Source organism: Rhinoraja longicauda, chromosome 31 (genome assembly GCF_053455715.1).
Source record: "Rhinoraja longicauda isolate Sanriku21f chromosome 31, sRhiLon1.1, whole genome shotgun sequence".
In the NCBI taxonomy this organism is placed as follows: Eukaryota; Metazoa; Chordata; class Chondrichthyes; order Rajiformes; family Arhynchobatidae; genus Rhinoraja; species Rhinoraja longicauda.
The window spans coordinates 17,492,016-17,514,283 of record NC_135983.1 but is presented as its reverse complement, the minus strand read 5'-3'; the positions used below and the strand labels follow the sequence as shown (position 1 = coordinate 17,514,283).

Sequence of the window (22,268 nt, the reverse complement as noted above, 5' to 3'; positions counted from 1 at the left end):
ACTAACTTCTCTACAGTTACTCCTCACTGACTCTGGCAGAAAAGGCCCTTAAACCCTTGGCAATAGAAATATAGAGATCCCATGGGACATTTTTACAGATGACCCAAACTATCCTGGCCAGCACTTATCCTTCAATCAACATTGCTAAAACAGATAATCCAACCACTAAAATGTTGGAAAATTTGCTGTGTGACACATTTCCTACTTTACTAGAATGGTGACACTTCAACAGACAGTCATTGCCTATAAACAACTTAGGGATGACTTGAAAGGGACAAGAAAGATAAAGTTAATGCCAGTATTTTTAAACATTTCCAAAAATCCTAAAGCAATTTGAAATTAAGAAACTAATGTGGTGTTCAAGGTTATTGATTCTTTGACAGCTTGGTGGAGTTGCCCAAAGGAACCATTTCCATTGTTAACCCTAAATCTAATAAACAGTTTACAGTATTTGGGTACATACACAATATCGTTCAGTTCCAGTCGTGTGTCAGGTGGCGGGTTAATCAGAACATACGATAAAGTATTCTGATGGTCGTTCATCTCATCTAAACAGAAAAAAGGTTCAGATAAAAATGTTTGATAATTAAAAACGAAAAAATAATTCCCCTATTAGCAAGAATTTAGATTATGTATGAAATACCCTATGAGTCTACTCCCAAGGTTATGCTCGTGATTTCCTTCTATTTACCGAACTATTACTCAACCATTACCAGTTTGTGTACAGATGTGCTGGCATTAATTGAATCTCCAAGCCAATCTAAGAACAAGAATGCCCTATAGCCAATGCAGACCTAATCCACATGGAATAAAAACTCTGTTCAAGAAGGAGGAAAAATTGTGACTTAGTTTAGTTTAGAGATACAGGACCTTCAGTCCACCAAGTCCAAGCTGACCTGCAACCCCTGCACATTAACATGATCCTACACACACTAGGGACAATTTACACTTATACCAAGCCAATTTATCTACATACCTGTATGTTGTTGGGGTGTGGGAGGAAACCGAAGATCTCGGAGAAAATCCACACAGTCACGGGGAGAACGTACAAACTCCGTACAGCCAAGCAACCATAGTCGGGATCGAACCCGGGTTTCCAGTGCTGCAAGCGCTGTAAGGCAACAACTCTACTGCTACGCCACCTTGTCGCCCTTAAAAACGTGTACTTTTTTTATAAAGAAGCACGAGATATAAGCTAATTCAGGGGAGAATTGTTTTTTCACACAAACTCAAATGGGTGTAAGAATATCAGGTTCTACTCACCTCTGCACATTTGGTGCCAATGACTTTAATGGGGATAATTGTGTGGGAGGGAAGTACAAATGGTGGCATCCATTTAGAACTAGTGGTCAAAGATAAGTCACTCCCTCGTTGAAGTTTTTTCTCCTGTAGATTATGGACTTAGATGTTTGTCTCATAGTTTAAAAATGACAAGGAGAATGAATAATAGTGGAATTCTTCTATACACAGTATATATAAAGATCGAGATTCAAATGCTCCCCACAATTTGTGTGCACAAGGTCAGCAGAAAACAAGCTTTTAATATATGTACGGCAATGCACAAATTCATTTAATAAAGTATAGGTGGTTGTGCACCATGATCGGTTGAAATCTTGCATCCTTTAGTTTTAAAATACACTCTCTTAGCATGGACCCCATATCAAATAGTAAAACAATCCATTCATCAATAAATCAATACAGTACAATTCACAAACACTTACAAAACATGTTAAATTTGTTTAGAAGATGTCTTCCATCAACTTTGCAAACAACAAGACTACAGTTGACTCCAGGTAAAATCATTCTTGACCCATGCACTAAATGTGCCCCATTCAAGACCATCACACAAATGTTAGTCTCAGCATAATGTTTGCCAAGAAAACACAGTCAATCTATCAGTGAATTTAACCCCTTGGCAGTGATGCACTGACAACTTTCTCCCACCCAATCGACCTGCATTGTAATTGCAAGAAAAATGGCACAGGGTTCATATGAATTCTGACTGAAGTGCAAATGGACAAAAATTATGTTTTATAAGGATTCAACTGCAGTACAAGATGCACTTTCTATTATATATATCAAATGAACACCTCAAAGAGATTAACGTGAACACATTTGTGAACAAGAAATATATTTTATAACACACCTCCTTTGATGATATTTTCCCTCAACTGATAACAGGTTCAGATAAACTTTACAATACTTATTTTAATAATTTCAGATATTTTTTGCACACATCCTAATAAACAAAAATCATAGAATTTTAGAATTAAAACTTGAGAGGCATACAGGTGTGTTATAAAAGATGATCACACAATGAAGCTACTTTGGAACAATAAGGCAGACACCAAAGTCATGGGTTGTGCAATAACAATGATGTGAGCATAAGAAAGCTATCTCACTTAGACTGACCCTCACAGTTCATGGTGATCACTCATGCAGGCAGATAAGAAGCCATTAGATTTTATGCTTTTCAGTGTTCTGTATGGAAGGATGGAAATTGCGTTCATTTTCTATGAAACACTGGCATAACTGATGGAAATAGGATAGGTACCCCAGAAGAGACTTGCCATTTCTCTGATGCATAGAAGCATAAATAAGTAATTGAATAGTTTCATTCAGAAATATGTGTTGTGTAACACTGAATTGATTGGAATATACAGCATGGAAACAGGCCCACCCCAAGTCCATGTCATATCATATCATATCATATATATACACAGCCGGAAACAGGCCTTTTCGGCCCACCAAGTCCGTGCCGCCCAGTGATCCCCGTACATTAACACTATCCTACACCCACTAGGGACAATTTTTACATTTACCCAGCCAATTAACCTACATACCTGTACGTCTTTGGAGTGTGGGAGGAAACCGAAGATCTCGGAGAAAACCCACGCAGGTCACGGGGAGAACGTACAAACTCCTTACAGTGCAGCACCCGTAGTCAGGATCGAACCTGAGTCTCCGGCGCTGCATTCGCTGTAAAGCAGCAACTCTACCGCCGCGCTACCGTGCCGCCCATCGATGCCCACCGTGCCGTGTCAACCATCGATCAACTGTTCACACTAGTTCTATGTTATTCCACATTTGCATCCACCCCCTACACATTCAGGGCAATGTACAGAGACCGATTAACCTAGAAACCCACATATCCTTGGGATGTGGAAGGAAACCGGAGCACCCGGAGGAAACCCACTGTCACAGTGGAAATTCCACTCAGACAGCACCCGAGGTCAGGATCAAACCCAGTTCTTTGGCACTGACAGGCAGCTGTTCTACCAGCTGCACCACTGCTGGCAGTGAGATGAATTTGACTACAGCATAGCAGAAGGTTCGAATTTCACATTGCAGCCAAGTGTTTGAGTATTCTCACATGAATACAACTAATTACCCAACCTGTGTGCTGCCATTCAAACTTACTCGCTTAGGTGAGATTTCTACAAAGTCTATCTTTGTGCTTTCCTATAATTGTTGCAAAATATTGTAACAAATATCTCAGATTTGCTGATCGAGATTTGTACCAGGATGGTGTCATTAGTGATATTTTTGTTCAACAACTAACTTCTTCAGCAGATTTTATTAGATCAGGGATGCTCAGAGTTAGATTGCTGAGCCACAGAAACCATCCACTTGCAAGGAATTTTGCTTTTTCCCCAGTTTGTATCCTTTCCTTTGGGAAACTTGTGGTTCATTTTTCCGGCAATTGTTTGCAGCCATGACTCTAACACCATGCTAAATATTCTGTCTTTAATGGAGCTGGTAACAACTTTGGTATTTTATGAATTTTCAAAACATCAGGCAGTACAGAAAATTTCCCTGGGGCTAATATAATCTATTTAATTAGAGTACAGAGGAATAATTCCCATGTCCCTATATCATTATTATTCTTAAGCAAATCTATAGTATAAATTATTCATAAATTAATGTTTAAAAAAGCTAAGATTTGCTTTCATGTTCATAATCTCATCAAAGACAAAATATCCCAAGAATATATTTAGGGAACACAGTATCCTTCAACACGCAATTTTAAATACAACTCAATGTTTCAAGTTCTCTCATCATGTAAAAGAGTGTGAAAGGAGCATTATTTATTGATTAGCTTATTTAAAGAGCAATTGGAGTTGGTTATGAAAACTAAAAACATAACCTTAAATCACCCCAGATGTCAGATTAGTAAGACATTATAACCTTTATTAATGATATAGAAATTCAAATAGTGAGGTTCATTTTGCATTTATCGCTATTTTGAATTTGCTGTATTTTAGGACTTATTTTGTAGGCCCTCAGTGTTTAAAATATAAGGTTCAAGAACCAGAGTCTTCTGACAAGTATTTCATTCCAGCAGGAATCTATTTTTGAAAGGCAAGTTGTTTTGGATTGTTCTGGACTTTTAACAAGTGTCGGAGAAGCTGGCCGCTGCAACAAGTATTACATAAAGAATGATCTTTATTTCACCGTAGTGAATTCATCGAGAGCACAAAAGCAGAAAATCCTGGCCTTAGCTTTTAATTAAATGGGTTTGATGATTGTGCACCAGAGTGAATGTTGGAAAATGTAGTGTTAAAATGCAAACATGATTTAAATAAAGAATTATATTTTAGGCTAAAGTTCCGGTTTGTCAGTAACTCTGATGTAAAATTTGTGCAAATAAATATTACCTATAGGTAATGGGACATGGGAACTTTTATCAAGTTCTTATGAGAATTATGGAAGGAATCTAGCACTAAAATACAAGCTTTCACTCTTGCATTTGTACTTGGCAGTTGATTAAATATAAATGAGCAATTGCTTCTGTTCATGATTTAAAAAAAACATTTTTGTGAATATTTCATTTTCCCTCTTTAATCAAAAAATGTGGAATTGCCAAACAGCAATCGAGTTGCCTACTTCTACTATTGTCCACTGAAAGGTGCCACTTTGACAAGGACCGAGTAGTGTTAATGCCATCGACCCTTCCTCATGGGTCTAGCCTTCACTTGCCAGATTGATTGTGTGGATGGCAAGTAGAAAGTGAAAAGTCACAGAAATGGTCACTTGTGTTCAAGTATCCAAGCCAGGTTAGTACTTGATGACCATGTATAGGGTAGTACTTGATGACTATGTAACAGATGCAATAGTATCAAGTTTGCCCGTTGAAAACTACCAATTTTCACTTCAACCTCGTGGAGGGGCAGAAGTCAAAAGCAACCCCATCCACAGTTAAAGCATACGACAGCAGCTTTCTCGTAGTCACTTCACCAAGAACACAAATTTAAAATCAAATGATTAATAATTTATTGGATAACAAACTGTCTCATGAGAGAAATGGAAGTGCCACTTGCTGAGCACCTTCCACCAGCACAGATAGAGAGAGGCACCACACCATTGGATTAGTGAATTATGAATGAGGTTTAGTGGTTCATGCACACAAACCTGCTCCATGGAAGAAGCCCAGTCCCCTGTAAAATACAGTGAAGGGCAACCCGACCACAATCATAGCGCGTGGCCTTAAGATATAACCATGCTCTAGTACAAGGGAGCAGAACAAATTATGTTCAAGAAGTCAAAGTTAACATTCAAATTTCAGCAAATTGAGATTCCAGCTCAACCATACATCCCAATTATGCCCTACTTTTTAAAAACAATTATGGGAGTAATCGCTTTTAGCAGCAGAGGGTGGAGAACAGGCCATGTTGACCTTGTGTAAATACCACAATGGATCTAGTTGTTTCATGTACACCAGGAAACACCAAAGCAATGTCCAAGCTCTGCTCTGTCCCAGTACTTGTGCTATATTCTAATGTTACCTGCCGAAACATTGTTTTGAAAACACAATGAAATTAAATATTATTACTGAATAGATCTGATGTGCTCAAATATCTATGATAAAACCCATTGGGTATTTAGGTCATGCTGTCAAATAGTTTTTATTGTTTAAATATCAATCTAATTTAGTTAGGCCTTGGCTGGCAATTAGGCCAAACGGAAGTGATTTTATCAATTACTCCCCTGCCCAATTGGCATTCACTTTTCCCAACCGAAAGTTAGACTGCCTCGAGAATGTATTTTGTGTTTTTATGACTGTTGGCAGATCAGTTTCCCTCTTGGGATAAATAAAGTTTTCTCATATCGTGTCGAATGTTTAGTTGACAGTATTCCCATAATGTGGAGTTTGTTGTCAGAGGCAGTTTTGGGAACCTAGACTCAGGGCTTCATATGAACAGATGGCATTAGGTTGCACAGTCAGTATGATAAAGGTGTGATGATTGATCGTGGCATGACTGCTCAATGTGCAGTCGTAATGCTCTTCTCTCTGCTGTTGATAAAACAGACTAATGCCTCTATTAAAAGCAGGGCCCAACAGAAGCTAGAAAACTATATGGACAACATGATTTCCACCCAAACATCACCACAAATGGATTTACAGGTCATTTGGTCTATGCTGTTTGTTCAGATGTAAAATAAAACAATAATAGCTAACTGAGCCTGTTTATCTGAAAAGCTTTCCACTGTACCTCAAAGCTTTTCACTGTACCTCGGTACACGTGACAATAAACTAAACTAATCTTGCTGCTCCTTCAAAGACACACCTATTTATAAATTTGAAACCTTGTCTTCCTCTTAGAAGCCAATCGGAAGTTTAATTTAATAGAGTCATTGAGCCATACAGTGTGGAACCAGGCCCTTCGGCCCAACTTGCCCACACCGGCCAACATATCCCAGCTACACTAGTCCCACCTGCCTGTGCTTGGTCCATAACCCTCCAAACTTGTCCTATCCATGTACCTGTCTAACTGTTTCTTAAACGTTGGGATTGTCTCAGCCTCAACTACCTCCTCTGGCAGCTTGTTCCATACACCCACCACCCTTTCTGTGAAAAAATTACCCCTCAGATTCCCATTAAATCTTTTCCCCTTCATCTTGAACCTTTGTCCTCTGGTCCTCAATTCCCCTACTCTGGGCATAATCTGGGATAATGTATCTTTGATCTATCAAGCCCGTTGTAAACCTAAGCACCCTCAGTGTAGTTCATCATACCATTTTGGATACTGGCATAACTTGGGATGTGTGGTAGGTATATGTCAATTTCAATGTGATACTTTAGTAGGGCAAAACTTCCATGAAACCTTATTTGAGGCTCGTCAAACAACAGGTAAAGCACGCTGTATGAAAGAGATGCCAACATTTATAACAGAAAACCCACAATTCTTTTCAGGGCTAGGCAGTTGGTCGGGTGAAAAGAGATGAATAATTACGATTGACAACTAAATTAGGGAAGTTGAAGTGTCTGCCCTAGAGTTTAACAGATTATGCATACTTGATCACATAATACTGTGTACTCATTTCGCCAGTGGATGCTTACATCTGAACACAGAGCTGTGCAGGTTTGAAGGTGTCGTGTGCATGTGTTCATTACTGTTGGCAGCAAAGTAATGAGATTTTTTGATTCTTAAGTGGGCTGGCTTATTAGAGAGACAAGGAACTGCCAATCCTGGTTTACCAAACACAAAGTGCTGGACTAACTCAATGGTCAGGCAGCATCTCTGGAGGACATGGATAGGCGATGTTTAGGGTCGGGACCCTTCTTCAGTCTGAGCATTGTATTTCTTTTTGGGTTTGATTATTAACTTTTCATGCAACAGTTGAGACCTTCTGAAAGTTATGCCATGTCGATAAAAGGCATCAACTTGGCAAGATCCCTGGGTAAGAAACTCCCTTATACCTGCAGATGCAGCAGTGATAGATGGATACACTATCTGAAGTGTTGAAAACATTACAGATCAAAGGCTGAAGTGCCTTCTCTCATAATGATGTTTCTTTTCAATCAGGAAAGCCAGGATGTTTAGTCCTCGTCTGCGCAGGTACCAAATTCGACCCCTTTGAAAATATTGATTGCATTACAGAAGTGCTAAAAATGTGCAGGAACTATTATAATAAACTAAGACAGATGTGATTTTCCTGGAGCAACTGTGGGAAACGAGACATTGATATAGCAAATATCTGAGGGTCCTTTGGGCCAAAATATTCCCCATGACTTTGTGAAATATGCAGTGGGCACTTGATCATGGTAAACTGTTATTAAGGTTGGCATTTCTTATAGTATACATTGTCTGTGGAGGGTCACTCTGTTACCAGGGAGAGAATTTACCTTGCAAATATCCAAGATTTACACGATTCATCACATCACTGGCTGTTAAATTTGCTACATCCTCTACAGAACATACATACACACACATACAGAAAAAGGGACCAAGATTGTAATGTTAAATAAGATAAATAACTTGTAGTGTTAAATAAGATAAATAACTTATATGCTGTTGAGACAAAGTAAACTGAATGAGAAAAAGAAACAAAGAAAGGAGAAACACTGTGGAAAATATATAGTCACTTTTCCAGATATTGCATGTCCTTTAAATAAATACATTGGTGCCCAGATTATTCCGTGTATATATTGGCTGCATAAAGCCAGGAATCACAGAAGCACAATATTAATGTTGCATAAATACACATCACGACACATATGGCAACCCCACTAATGCGTTACTAATTCAATTATGAGATAATCTTGATACGATAGAGGGAATTAGCTGTAACGAGAGGTTGGACAGACTTGGATTGTTTTCTCCGGAAAGCTGGAGGTTGTGGAAAGATCTGATAAAAGAATATCAGATTATGGGAGGTATTGATAGGGTAGACCATCAGAACCTTTTCCAAGGGTAAAAATGTTAAAGACTCGAGGGCACGGTTTTAGGATGAGAGGGGCAAAGTTTAAAGCAGAAGTGCAGGGTAATTTTCTTTTACACATTGGATGGTGGGTGCGGGTAATGCACTGCCAGGGCTTGCGTTTAAGAGGTTATTAGGGAAAAAACATGGATATGCAGGGAATGGAGAGATCATGTGCAGGCAGATGAGATTAATTCAACTTGGATTCATGTTTGGCACAGACTGGAATTTAGAAGGTTGAGAGAGGATCTTATCGAAACGTATAAGATTATTAAGGGGTTGAACACGTTAGAGGCAGGAAACATGTTCCCAATGTTGGGGGAGTCCAGAACAAGGGGCCACAGTTTAAGAATAAGGGGTAGGCCATTTAGAACTGAGATGAGGAAAAACCTTTTCAGTCAGAGAGTTGTGAATCTGTGGAATTCTCTGCCTCAGAAGGCAGTGGAGGCCAATTCTCTGAATGCATTCAAGAAAGAGCTAGATAGAGCTCTTAAGGATAGCGGAGTCAGGGGGTATGGGGAGAAGGCAGGAACGGGGTACTGATTGAGAATGATCAGCCATTATCACATTGAATGGCGGTGCTGGCTCGAAGGGCCGAATGGCCTCCTCCTGCACCTATTGTCTATTGTCAGATGTTGTGGGTTGCAGTCACCTGTTCTGTTCTGTTCATCCAAATGATTTCACAATAATGATTATGCATTTATCTTCAATAACACGGCAATTTTGTTAAGACACTCTAAAGAAGGTTAGCCATGTGATACACTGTCCGATCATCAAAAGTCGATACAATTATACCTTGTGATAATGACTCTGCTCTACTGATTGCATCACCTTCTAAACTTTGAAAATGAAATATCAGGCAATTGGATTGGTCTCAAAGCTGGAACAAGCAAGTTGAATTGAATGCAGTGGCATTCAGTTTGCAGTTAATATTCAACAGTTTTAGTAGAGAAAGAAATCTACAGATGCTGCCTTGACCCGCTGAGTTCCTCCAGCACTTTGCATCTTACTTAAGATTCCAGCATTTACAGTTCCTTGTGCATTCAATCTGCTGCTCATTGCAAAATCTCCTCAAACTGCACCTACAGAGCTCCTCTCTGATGCAAGTTCTGTGATGCACTCCCCCTTTCTCACTGCTCCCCCTCTGTGATTCTTGCTGCTCTCCAGCCCTTTGACCATAGTCTATCACTTGCCAGGCTTTGTCTCGCTACCACCTCTCTTTTCCTGCTCTCCCCCACCCCCCTCCCCTGAAGAAGGCCTGGGCTGCCAGGGGTTCGTAAACTGTCCAGCACTCTACAGTGATGAAAACTGTTGCAGAGCGCATGCCAAAATCATCACCATAGTTGCCTTTTTAAGTAGGGTCGATGTAGATCTTAGTAATTGAGGTAAAGACTTCTTCCACTTCTTGGCAGAAATGTCATCACTTCATGCATCTGCTGACTGCTTTTCTGGGAAATCAGGAGGTAGAAATTTATCTGCACACACTAATGCCTGAGAAGTATGGGCTGGCTGTGCACATGTCCTAACGCAGATGCTGCCTGACCCGCTGAGTTACTCCAGCATTGTGTGGCCTAACGCAGAGATCCATTGACTTCAGTGGCACCAAATGAGAGAAAATGAGAGAAATGGCCAGTGGCCAATGCACTTTACAGCATTTAGCACAAGTGGCCAAAGACAAATTTCTCCCCATGTTTTTCTCTCAGTCTGTGGACGTGGTCATTGGCCTTGTTCCTGATGGAGGAGGGATGTGCAAGGTGGGGTGAAATACCTAGCAGAGATGAAGATCAAAATAACTTCAACTCTCTTTCAATCTTCACCTGCTAAGTAATAGCTGCTCCAAAAACCTATGCCTATGAGAAAGGTAACAGAGTGATAAAGCACTGAAACAGAGCCTTAGGGCCCCAAAACCTTACACTGGTGTTATCAGCGTCTCAGTCTGTCTGACACAGTTGCTGGGCATCACGCACTTTAACTCAATAACTACATATCTTGTTTCAAATTTAATGCAAAAAGCCATACTTAAATATTTTCAAATTTTCCATCATAAGTTGTGTTCATTTTACAATACAGCAATATTTTCCACAGCACCTCTCCAAAGAGCAAGATGATAGAAATTACTGCATTTCAATTACTGGTTAAACAGCATTTGGCTGGTCATAAGCAGATACCTTTCTCCTGTGTGAAGATATTTTTAACATAGAAGAAAACAATTAAATTTACGGTCAGAAAATAGATAAGATTAGCAACATCTGACCTTGTTATTGCTTTAAGAAACGAGAGCTATTTCTATTAATTACTATCGTAAACTTATGGAAAAAATCCACTACATTTTAGAAATATTTCGCAAATCAGGTCGTTGACCTGTTTTTGTTGTTCGAAAGGAGAATACCCACCATATCCTGTAGTGGGTAATCCCAGGTGCTTCATTCTGTTTTTCACCAGTTCTGACAACTCTTGCCGTTCTGACCGGTGGTACAGGTTCTGTCTCTTCTGGCTGATCTTTTCGTCGGCTTTGCTGGTGTGCCTGTTTCCCTTCCTGCTCAGCTTCCGCGCCCACTGCAAGCTCTTGCGTCTCAGCAACGGGTGCTCCGACTGGTCACTGGACGTTGAGTTGCGGTGACTCTTGGCACCCCAGTGGTCTTTCCCCTCCCTTGTGTCCTCACACTCATCAACGTTGATTGAGATCTGTGACTGAGAGAACCAGAGGGAGGAGGCACAGGTCACACCATTGGCCAAATGTTAGGCAATTGTACTAAAGGCACCAATTTCAGGGGGAAAAATATTTGTCCTAATTTGGAAAATAAAACGCGCAATAAATGCTCAAGAATCCCGAACCTTCTCTACAATAGTCAAGTAACACCCAAGCATAAAATGACCATATCATACCTGCGGGCTCAGCAAGTCAGGCAGTAACTGTGGAGGGAATAGACAGGCGACGCTTTGAGTGGGGATTCTTCTTCAGACTGAAGAAATTGAATGAAATGAATGGGAATGAATGCTAATGACTGCATGATGTTCAATTCCACTTGCAACACCTCAGCTAATGAAGCAGATCGTGCCCACATGCTTAAATCTAGGCACCATTCAGGCAGTGGGGATAAGCGGCCAATAACATTCATACCGTCGAGGGTCCGGTGCCACTTGTGAAAGGAATGAAAAGTAAAAGGATTTGGCCAAACAGCACCTCACCTCAGATGTTGAAAATAAGTGCAACTCTGTCCTGTAAATCCCAACTGGGATTTCGGCACTTGAAGAGCAGAGTTTCTGAAAGAGCCTTCCATATGTGCGAATCCATAAATCATCCTCCGTGATTTTCATCTACAAAACAAAAGCAAGGAGTCAGTAGGTTGGGTGAACGACTAATCAATAAATATTCAAATTCATCAACTAAAAATCACCGAATTAGTGGACGTTATCTGCAAGGAGAGGTTGGACAGACTTGCATTGTTTTCTCTGGAGAGCGGAGAGCACAGAGGTTGAGGGACTGTATAGAAGTGTATAAAATTATGAGAGGCATAGATAGGGTAGACAGTCAGAACCTATTTCCCCCAGGGTGTAAAATCAAGTTCTAGACTGCATAGCATTAAGATAAGAGGGTCAAAGTTTAAAGGAGATGTGTGGATCAGGTTGTTTTTTTACACATAAGGGTGATGGATGCCTGGAATGTGCTGCCTGGGATGGGGGTGGAGGCAGATACAATATCTATCTTGTGTAATTTAAAAGGCTTAGAGATGGGTGCATGGATATGCAGGGATATGGATCACGTTTAAGCAGATGAGGTCAGTTTATCTTGGCATCATATTCGGCATGGGGACTGTGGGCTTGTTCCTGTGCTGTACTGTTCAGTGTTCTATGAACCTTGGAAATCTCATTAATTTATGGATTCAAAGTTAATCATTGAATGTGTTCATTTAGTGAGGCAACCAGATTGAAAATTAAAGACTGCATTTGGATGTCCATTATCCTGATAGACAATAGGTGCAGGAGTAGGCCATTCAATGTGATCATGGCTGAACATTCTCAATCAGTACCCCGTTCCTGCTTTCTCCCCATACCCCCTGACTCCGCTATCCTTAAGAGCTCTATCTAGCTCTCTCTTGAATGTATTCAGAGAATTGGCCTCCACTGCCCTCTGAGGCAGAGAATTCCACAGATTCACAACTCTCTGACTGAAAAAGTTTTTCCTCATCTCTGTTCTAAATGGCCTACCCCTTATTCTTAAACTGTGGCCCCTGGTTCTGGACTCCCCCAACATTGGGAACATGTTTCCTGCCTCTAATGTGTCCAACCCCTTAATAATCTTATTATGATAGCAGAAGGTTCCGTTTTCCTTTAAAATAAATTCTGAAGCAATCAAATTACATTTTAACAGCACTAAGGAAACTGGTGGATCATATCAATGGGTACAGGAGGATTTACGTGGATGTTGCTGAGACTTGAGAGAGTAGTAGAGAAAGGTAAGGCAGGCTTGCACATTATTCCCTGGAGCATGAGAAGCTGAGGGGTGATCTTATTGAGGTGCTGAAAATTGTGAGGGGCATGGGCAGGGTGAATGCACAGTCTTTTTCCCAGGGTTGGTGAATCAAGAACTAGAAGGCATGGGTTTAATGTAAGAGGGAATAGATTTAGTAGCAACCTGAGGGGCAACTTTTTCCACAAATAGGGCGTGAGTATATGGAACGAGTTGTCAGAGTAAATGGTTGAGGCAGGTACAATAGCAAAATTTAAGGGACATTTGGACAGGTACATGGATAGGAAAGGTTTGGAGGAATATGGGTCAAATAATGGGTGCAGAAAGGATTTACGAGGATGTTCCTATGACTCGAGGGCCTGAGTTATAGGGAACTAGCTGGGACAAGCTTATTCCTTCGAGTGCAGGAGGATGAGTAGAATAGTGGAATAGATAGGGTAAATGCACAGAATCTTTTACCCATTGTAGGGAAATTGAGAACCAAAGGACATAGGTTTAAGGTGGGGAGAAAAGATTTAATAGAATCCTGAGGACAACTTTTATTTACACAAAGGGTGGTAGGTATATGGAACGAGCTGCTGGAGGTAGTTGAGACAGGTACTATTATGATGTTTAAGAAATATTTAGAGGTACATGAATTGGATAAGTTTAGAGAGAAATGGGCCAAACGCAGGCAGGTGGGACTAGTGTGAATGGGGCATGTTAGTTGTAGTGAACAAGTTGGGCCGAGGGGCCTGTTTCCATGCTCAATGACTCTATGACTCTCCAGTCTAGGTGTTAATATCTTATAGCTATCAAGGCCAGCATTTACTGCCCATCCCTAATCATTCCTGAGTAGGTGGTGGTGAATCATCTTCTTGAACTCTCCAGTTCAAGGTTCTGGACACAAAAATATTTCATTGTTCAATTATTTTTCTGAGCATTTGTCATCTTGCTTTTTTGTCCCCACAGGAGGATTTACCGTTTGGACCCGAGACATTGACCATTTCTGGTTACACAGTCATGTGTCTGTCACGTCAGCAGCCTCACAGCTTGAATTCCACTTGTAGCAAAGACAGTGATTCAGCCAAACGTTCTCAGACCTTCACACATTTGCAACTTGCTGCTCTCTGTAACAACACCATTAATGTGTGCAACATCGTCAAGGTGTCAAGATGTGTGGGAGGTTCAACCCTGAAATAATTCCTTCAGGAGCATAACCGAGAGGTTCGGAGGGAACAAGAACGTTCATAAATAAATGTTTAGATAATCTGGAGGTTAGTTCTTTATACTTGTAACATTGTACATTCATTGGAGTGTGCAATTGAAATGAGCAGTAACAAATGGGCTCAGACAACAAGTACTTCTGGAGGCAGACAAACAATGAAATAATAGACTTAGAGAGTGGGTTACTGAGGTTACTCTGGAGATAGTGCATGGAACAGGCTCTTTGATCCACTACATCCATCCCAACCATCAATTACTCGTCCACACTGGTTCTATGTTATCTAATTTTCTCATCCACTCCATACACACTCGGGGCAATTTACAGAGGCCAATTAACCTACAAGCCCACAAGTGGAAGTGGGAGGAAACCAGAGCACCCAATTTCATAATAATAATAATAATAATATATTCCTTTATTCGTCCCACACCGGGGAAATTTACAGTGTTACAGCAGCAAAGTGGATAGCAAGAGAGCAAGAGATCATTCATTATAAATAAACAAAAGATACATAAATTGTCATCAGTTTTCTCTGTGTTCTTAGCTGTTATTGTTGACTCGTCTGCTGGGAGCAGTGCTGGTTGTGCAGTCTCACAGCAGCGGGAAGGAAGGACCTCCTATATCTCTTCTTCACGCACTTGGGGTGAAGGAGTCTGTCACTGAAGGAGCTACTCAGTGCAGTGACAGTGTCCTGCATGGGGTGGGAGTCGTTGTCCAGCAGCGATGTTAGCTTTGCCATCATCCTCTCTCCCACCACCTGCACTGAGTCGAGGGGGCAACCCAGGACAGAGCTGGCCTTCCTGACCAGCTTGTCGAGTCTCTTCCCTTCCGCCGCTGAGATGTTGCTGCTCCAGCAGACCACTCCATAGAAAATGGCCGATGCTACCACCGTGTTGTAGAAGGTCAAACTTCATTGTAGAAGGTCAAATTTCAGTGCAAACTTTACACAGATGGCACCCAAGGTTTAGGATCGAACCTGGGTCTCGTGCTGTGAGGCAGCAGCTGTACTGACTATGCCACCGTGCCACTGAAGAGTTGCTTGGCCATTCTTGTTGCCAAAAATACATGTTAACTGGTGCTTTTTTGATGACGGTATGCTGACTTGGCAACCTTACACAGTTAACAACGAGATTTTCAATTTTTTTTAATGTGTTGATTCTATACTTTTTAGTTATTGGTTTATTAAATTTGAAGTTGATTGGTCACAAGATCAAATCACAAGAGGGGGTATATTGATGGGAAAAATGTTGATAAAGGAGGCAAGGTGGCGCAGCGGTAGAGTTGCTGCCTTACAGCGAATGCAGCACCGGAGACCCGGGTTCGATCCCGACTATGGGTGCTGTCAGTACGGAGTTGCTACGTTCTCCCTGTGACCTGCGTGGGGTTTCTCCGAGATCTTCGGTTTCCTCCCACGCTCCAAAGACGTACAGGTTTGTAGGTTAATTGGCTTGGTAAATGTAAAAATTGTCCCTAATGTGTGCAGGATAGTGCGAATGTGCGGATAGTGCGGATCGCTGGTTGGCGCGGACCCGGTGGGCCGAAGGGCCTGTTTCCGCGCTGTATCTCTAAACTAAACCAAATGTAGCAGAATTTTTTATTGATATGGTGACTCAAAAAAAGTTCTGTTGTTATAATAACAGTTGGCTTGCCAATTATTAGCAAGATGCATGAATGGATGATGAAATAGACTTGCATGGACAAAGTGAGTGAAGCACAACTGGTTTGGGGTACAGTACACAATTATTTGAATTACAATTTGTCAGCCTGCGAATTTGCAAACAAAAAAAAATTACATTCATCTCTGGGTATTTCAAACTCAGAGATTAATAAAAGGAAATACATAAATAAATCCGCAACAAACTTCTTTAAAATTATTCAATCTTACTTACAGCACAAAGATACCCGGAGCCTGGGGTAGTGTCAAGTCCAAGTAACAATCGTGCGATTGGAATCATGTAATCTTTAACAAAGGACTTGCAAGGAAAGTGGAAAGATGGGGACAGTTAGTACTTGTTATGTAAAGTTATTTTTGTTTTGCACACTCAATTTGCTTGTTCCTACTTACATCAGTGGGAACAAATAAACAAACAGCTGAGATGCTCAGCGATACAAACTTGCATGAGTGCATCACATTTAACATCATAAAATGTTCTAGCATGTTTCACAGAAACATAATTAAACTGAGATGTGCTAGGGACTGTTATGATAATTGATGAAAAGCTTGGCATGAGACAGTTCTTAAAGAATGTCTTAACGGAGGCAGAAAGAGAGAGGGCTCAGGACAGACAGAATTCCAGAGCCTAGCTACCAGGGAGCTGAACGCTGAGCCATGAATAGCACAGTGGCAATAGGATCGCATATCTCCCATTGGATTGCTAATCTGTTTACTGGCGAAAAATGTGTCAACGGGAGGTAGTGCATCAAGAATGCAGCCAACATTATCAAAGACCCACACCACCCTGGCCCTGCGCTCATCTCACTGCTACATTACGAAGGTACAGGAGCCTGAAATCTATGCCCACCAAGCTCAAGAACAGCCTCTTCCCATCAACCATCAAGCTCTTGAACACTACACAATAATTACCTCAGCAATTATGATCTTCTTCAGACCGTATCTTTAGTTGCACGACTGACTTCGGTTTTGCACTATTATGATTACCTAGTATTAACGGTTATTAATTTATTATATTTTGCGTTATTATCTGTGTGTATTGAGTTTATGGGCCCACTAAGCTGCTGCGAGCCAGAATGTCATTGTTCTGTATTTCAGTACAGATGACAATTAAACATGTGATTCTTGAGAGGGGTGTTTGTGAAGTGTGCATGGCGATACAGACCTGATAAAGCAGTGTGTCCAACATACTGATGCTGAACACTCTCCCAGCGGCAAACGGGAGACGGAACATGAATGCCAAATTGGAACCCTTTTCACGCTCCTTCTGCAAGATGACAAGGGAACAAATTCAATGCAGTTAGTTCAAGTAAGGTCAATTCATCATCCAGAAAGTCGGTAATAATCCAAAATATAATAAATTAATTATTAGAATCAAAAAGTCAGACTCCAAGTGGGGTATTGTACGCTACAGAATATAGAGCAGTACAGCATAGAAACAGGCCTTTGACCCACCATGTCCATGCCAAACATAATGGCAAGTTCAACTAATCTCCTCTGCCTGCATGTGATCCATATCCCTCCATTCCCTGCATATCCATGTGCCTATCGAAAGGCCACTTAGGTGCCACTATCGTGTCTGTCCTCACGACCACTCCTGGCATCTGGACAGATACACAATAAGCAAACATGAAGGAATGTGAAATTATTCCAAGCAAATGGGAAAGGCACAATGGTGGGCCCAAGAGCCTGTGCCTCTGCTGTTCTCTCAATGGCAATGAATTCTTGACAAAGATCACGACATCCCTTTCTCAGCATTCACGAGGAGGTGAATGGCCGTCTCACACAAACACGCACACAAGCTTATTAACAACTTTCCACGTCTCAGAAATTTACACAAAGTTTTATTGATTCGGAGGAGAAATAGTTGTGCAACATTTGCCCAAGGCCCGAACTCTTTATGATCTACATAAATAGTACTGGCTTAGCTTCCACCCAACTTAAGATTCAGGAGAGAAATATCTATGGTAATTAGGCACCTGTCGCAGAATCAATGTGCTTGTGACTCCCTCCCACGGTAAACCTTTAGATACAAGCAATTTGAAAGATACAGCATCGAAACGGTCCCTTCGGCCCACTGAGTCCGTACCGACCATCGATCACACCTTTATGCTAGTTGATATCTATGCTATCCCATTTTTGAATCTGCTTTCTACACACCAGAGGCAATTTACAAACCTTCACATCTTTGGGGATGAGGGAGGAAACCAGAGCACCTGGAGGAAACCCACGAGGTGACAGGGAGAACATGCGAACTCCACACAAACAGCATCTGAGGTCAGGGTTGAACTCACATCTCCAGCACTGCGAGGCAGCATTTCTACCAGTTACACCACTGTGCCACCCCCACTTAATAGGCAATTCAATCAAAATATAAACGACGAGTTACCTTTTCTAACTTGGAAAGTGCAAGAGAATAACAGTCCTTGGCTCGAAACTGCATGAACCTCATGTTTGATGGGTGTGTCAGCTCTGTAATGATGCTGAGACTGGGGAACAACCTAAAACATAGAGCACAGCAAATGAGCTTTGAATACCAGCAGACGATGGATGAATAATTGCCCATTCATGGTTTTCTATTGGTCAGGTGACCTCTCAGGTTGGGACCCCTCTTCAGACTGATGGATGGACCTGACCTGAAACGTCGTCTGTCTATTCCCCCCACAGATGTCGCCTGACCTGCTGAGTTCCTCCAGCACTTTGTTTTTACTCAAGATTCCAGCATCAGCAATCCCTTGTAGTTTTATGGTTTTCTTCTGCCTTGACTGCTTATGCAGCCACAAAAGGTGAAGATGTAAGCAGCTTAGTTGAAATATTCTATCCCAACCAGAAAAGTGAAGTGCGGCTTGTTCTTACACAAGCAAATCCTTCATAGCCATTGATGATTTATAGATACAGTAGCATTCAGTTCATGCGTGTAAACAGGAATGTTGGGATACAGGATGCAATTGCTTTCTCGTGAGGAGAAAGAGGTTAGTTGACAAGGGGAGGAAGCAAAATTCCAATTGTATTGCTACGTGACTGCAGACGCGTATCCAATCATAGACATTAAATATTATTAGTGACCTTATTTTGAGACACAAAGCATTTCCCTTTGTAGGAACTTAACCTTGGATATAGAATGCAATGAGCATTACTTTGATTCCTCTAACTCTCAGTGACATCTTTAGAAAGAGTTAATTGGGAAATTACAACATTATAATGGCACTTCAGAGTGATTTCAATAATATTCACAGGCTGTAACTATATCAAAACCTATTTCTACTCCCTAGCGTTTGAGGCCCTCTGAGGGGGCGCTGTGAACTGTTTATGTATGTGCTGTTATGTTTGTGTGCCATTGTATGTTCGGTTCTTAGTACCTGAACTGATGTACAGCACTTTGGTGAACGTGGGTTGTTTTTAAATGTGCTATACAAATAAAATTGACTTGACTTGACTTGATTGTTCCCCCAAAATGAAGTGTTCCCATTTCAGATAGAATGGTGTGAGTGATCACTATGTTAAAATAAGCTATTTACAGTTATCACCACCAAGGTCAATTGGAAAATATTGTGTCAGAGAAGTTATGACTACTGCTGAAAAGGCATCCCATCCGAAGAAACATTTCATCTTTTGTTTCTCTGATTCTCAGCCATTTTCACTGAAACACAAAGTGCTGAAGGAATCCAGCAGGTCAAGCAGCATCTGTGAAGGGAATGTGGAAGAAGGAACTGCAGATGCTGGTTTAAACCGAAGGTAGACGCACAAAGCTTGAATAACTCCACAGGACAGGCAGCATCTCTGGAGAGAAGGAATGGGTGACGGATCTTTCAGACTGAGAAGGATCTCGATCCGAGACGTCACCCATTCCTTCTCTCCAGAGATGCTGCCTGTCCCGCTGAGTTACTCTAGCTTTTTGTGTCTATCTGTGGAGGGAATGGACAGGAATTTTTGTAGTAGTGTTGGAGTAGTACAGTTAACTGGACAAGGATCAGGAACAGAGAAGTTGAGGTTGGAATTTATCATAGTGAGAAACAAGTGGACGTGCAAGCAAGCCAATTTGCTTGAGAGACCCACCCGTAACTCATTTACGCATGTCCACGGTTTGCAGAAATATTCTTACCTGAACATGGTTTGAACATTGACAATGGTCTTGGCATCAGCCATGTAATCTTCTTCAGCACTCATTGTACTCTCTTTGTCCACGACCACCAGGTTATCAGCATAAATAATCCCACACTGGAGTAGATTATCCAGGCTGCGGAATATGTCCCGGAAAAGAAAACAAAACAAGATCAAGAGTTCAAATGTGTGAAACACATCCCTTGCAGAAGCAGAAAGAAGGGATTGTCTGAGGCATTCTGTTGGCTTGGTGGCAAATAATTCATATATTTTCCTTTCAGCACATACTCTGCGGGGCAGATTTAGTGTGTTTTATCTTCTTAAAAAATGCGAAGGGGTGCCTTGATGTAAACATTGAAATAAATAATATAATACAAAAGGCCTTTAATGAATTTTGTATGTAGTAAACAGTCTGAAGAAGGGTCCCAACCCTACCCTTGTTCACCTATCCATGTTCTCCAGAGATGTTGCCTGACCCGCTAAGTTACTCCAGTCCTTCCTGTCTTTTTTCCCCCAATATCAGTGCTGCGGAATTATAATTATTAGCCACTTATCCCAGTAGTTCTGTCCAGGTACGTACACGGTACGGTTTAGTTAATCCCACATTAATACATAAATCAGCATCTTTTACTGCTTACAGTATGCAGCCTCGCAACCAGGCTTTGAAATGATTTGTGCTTGTGTTGCAAATTTTGTGGCTCATTATATAGATGCAGAAGAGCAAAGAAACGTTAATCCTATTGATGAAGGCTAGAAGTAAACTCAGATCACGGAGGTGAGAGACAATCCCTTCGCCCACTGTACATCTCAGTCATTGAAGAATTCTTTCAAAAGAAAATTAGGCTGCCACTCCAGATATCAACAGTGGCTAATACTAAGAGAAGCACTTAAAAGAGTTCACAATGCATAGTCTCATAATCATAATAGTATGCTTTGCAACATATGAGGAATTTGATTTGCCATACAGTCATACCAATAAAAAGCAACAACACCCAAATAAATTTTTAACATGAACATCCACCACAGTGACTCCTCCACATTCCTCACAGTGATGGAAGGCAAAAAAAGGTCAATCTCTTCCCTTCTTTGTCCTCCCACGGTCGGGGGCCTCAAACCTCCCATTGACGGGGCGATCTTGGCACCCGAAGCCGGCGGTCGGGCCCTCTGCATCGGGGCGATCAAGCTCCCATGTCAGGGGGATCTGAACTCCCCCGTGCCGGGCGATCAGACCCCGGGTAGGGGCTAGTCGAACCTACTGCGACTTTGGAGCTTCCTGACATCGGCCTCTACCCGAGACTGCGAGCTCCTCGCAGGCCGCGGTTGAAGCGTCGATCCCAGGCAAGGGATTGCAGGCTCTGATTGTAAGTCCACAGCCCCGCGGTGGGGCTCAAAGTCAGTCTCGAGCAATGCCGCCAGCTCCATGATGTTAGGCCGCAGAGCGACCGGAGATACGATCCGGAAAACAATCGCATCTCCGGCAAGGTGAGAGATTGAAAAAAAGTTTCCTCTGACCCCCTCCCCAACCCCCCACATAAAACAAACCAGAGAACATTAACACCTACTTTTTAAAACACACAAAAAATAACAAAAAAGACAAAAAGAGAAAGCTTGTTAGCGAGGCTGCCATCGCTGATGGCGCCACCCAGTGGTCTCCTCCATATCATTCCAAGAACATCTCCAGAACTATGGGAAACACTATTATGCTTGCAGAAATTCACCAAAATAATTCTGATAGCCTGTTGGGAGGTATTCATGAGGGACTTTGTTCTAAAAGGAAACTGCCTGATGTCTTGGCATGTTTTTATGCCAGCCCCCTGATTAAAACCTTGGCCAATGGAAGAAATCCAATCAATGCTCAATTACAACATGGCTGTGCAACCAGGACTCTAATCTTCAGCCTTCAAACCCAAGTAGCAGTGCAATTATTAAACTAACGCTGGCACTTGGATAGTATAGTGTGTGGATACTTACTTATCAATGCTTCCTGCCATGAAGTAAACCATGGGGAAACAGCAGATGGCCTCCAAAAAATGATTATCCGGCCTGAAATACAAATCATGGCACAAAGGCATAAAACCATTCCATCCATTCAATCAAAACTGCTCACAGCATTGTTC

General features: G+C 41.5%; 1 protein-coding gene across 8 annotated transcripts in view; it reads right to left on the bottom strand.

The window, feature by feature from the left end:
- The window catches only part of LOC144608490 (potassium channel subfamily T member 1-like), a 291,806-nt gene that overhangs the window by 2,962 nt on the left and 266,576 nt on the right, over window positions 1-22,268 (bottom strand). For 3 of the 8 annotated variants that reach the window (XM_078426315.1, XM_078426323.1, XM_078426321.1), the window contains 10 exons: window positions 22,123-22,194; window positions 20,153-20,287; window positions 18,440-18,551; window positions 17,216-17,317; window positions 16,268-16,351; window positions 11,893-12,021; window positions 11,590-11,616; window positions 11,097-11,394; window positions 8,129-8,191; window positions 464-548 (listed from right to left, as the gene is read on the bottom strand). In XM_078426315.1, coding sequence (XP_078282441.1) covers window positions 464-548; window positions 8,129-8,191; window positions 11,097-11,394; window positions 11,590-11,616; window positions 11,893-12,021; window positions 16,268-16,351; window positions 17,216-17,317; window positions 18,440-18,551; window positions 20,153-20,287; window positions 22,123-22,194 — 1,107 coding nt within the window. The remainder of the gene's footprint in view (window positions 1-463; window positions 549-8,128; window positions 8,192-11,096; window positions 11,395-11,589; window positions 11,617-11,892; window positions 12,022-16,267; window positions 16,352-17,215; window positions 17,318-18,439; window positions 18,552-20,152; window positions 20,288-22,122; window positions 22,195-22,268) is intronic. The other 5 variants (XM_078426316.1, XM_078426314.1, XM_078426320.1 and 2 more) reach the window with 3 other exon arrangements.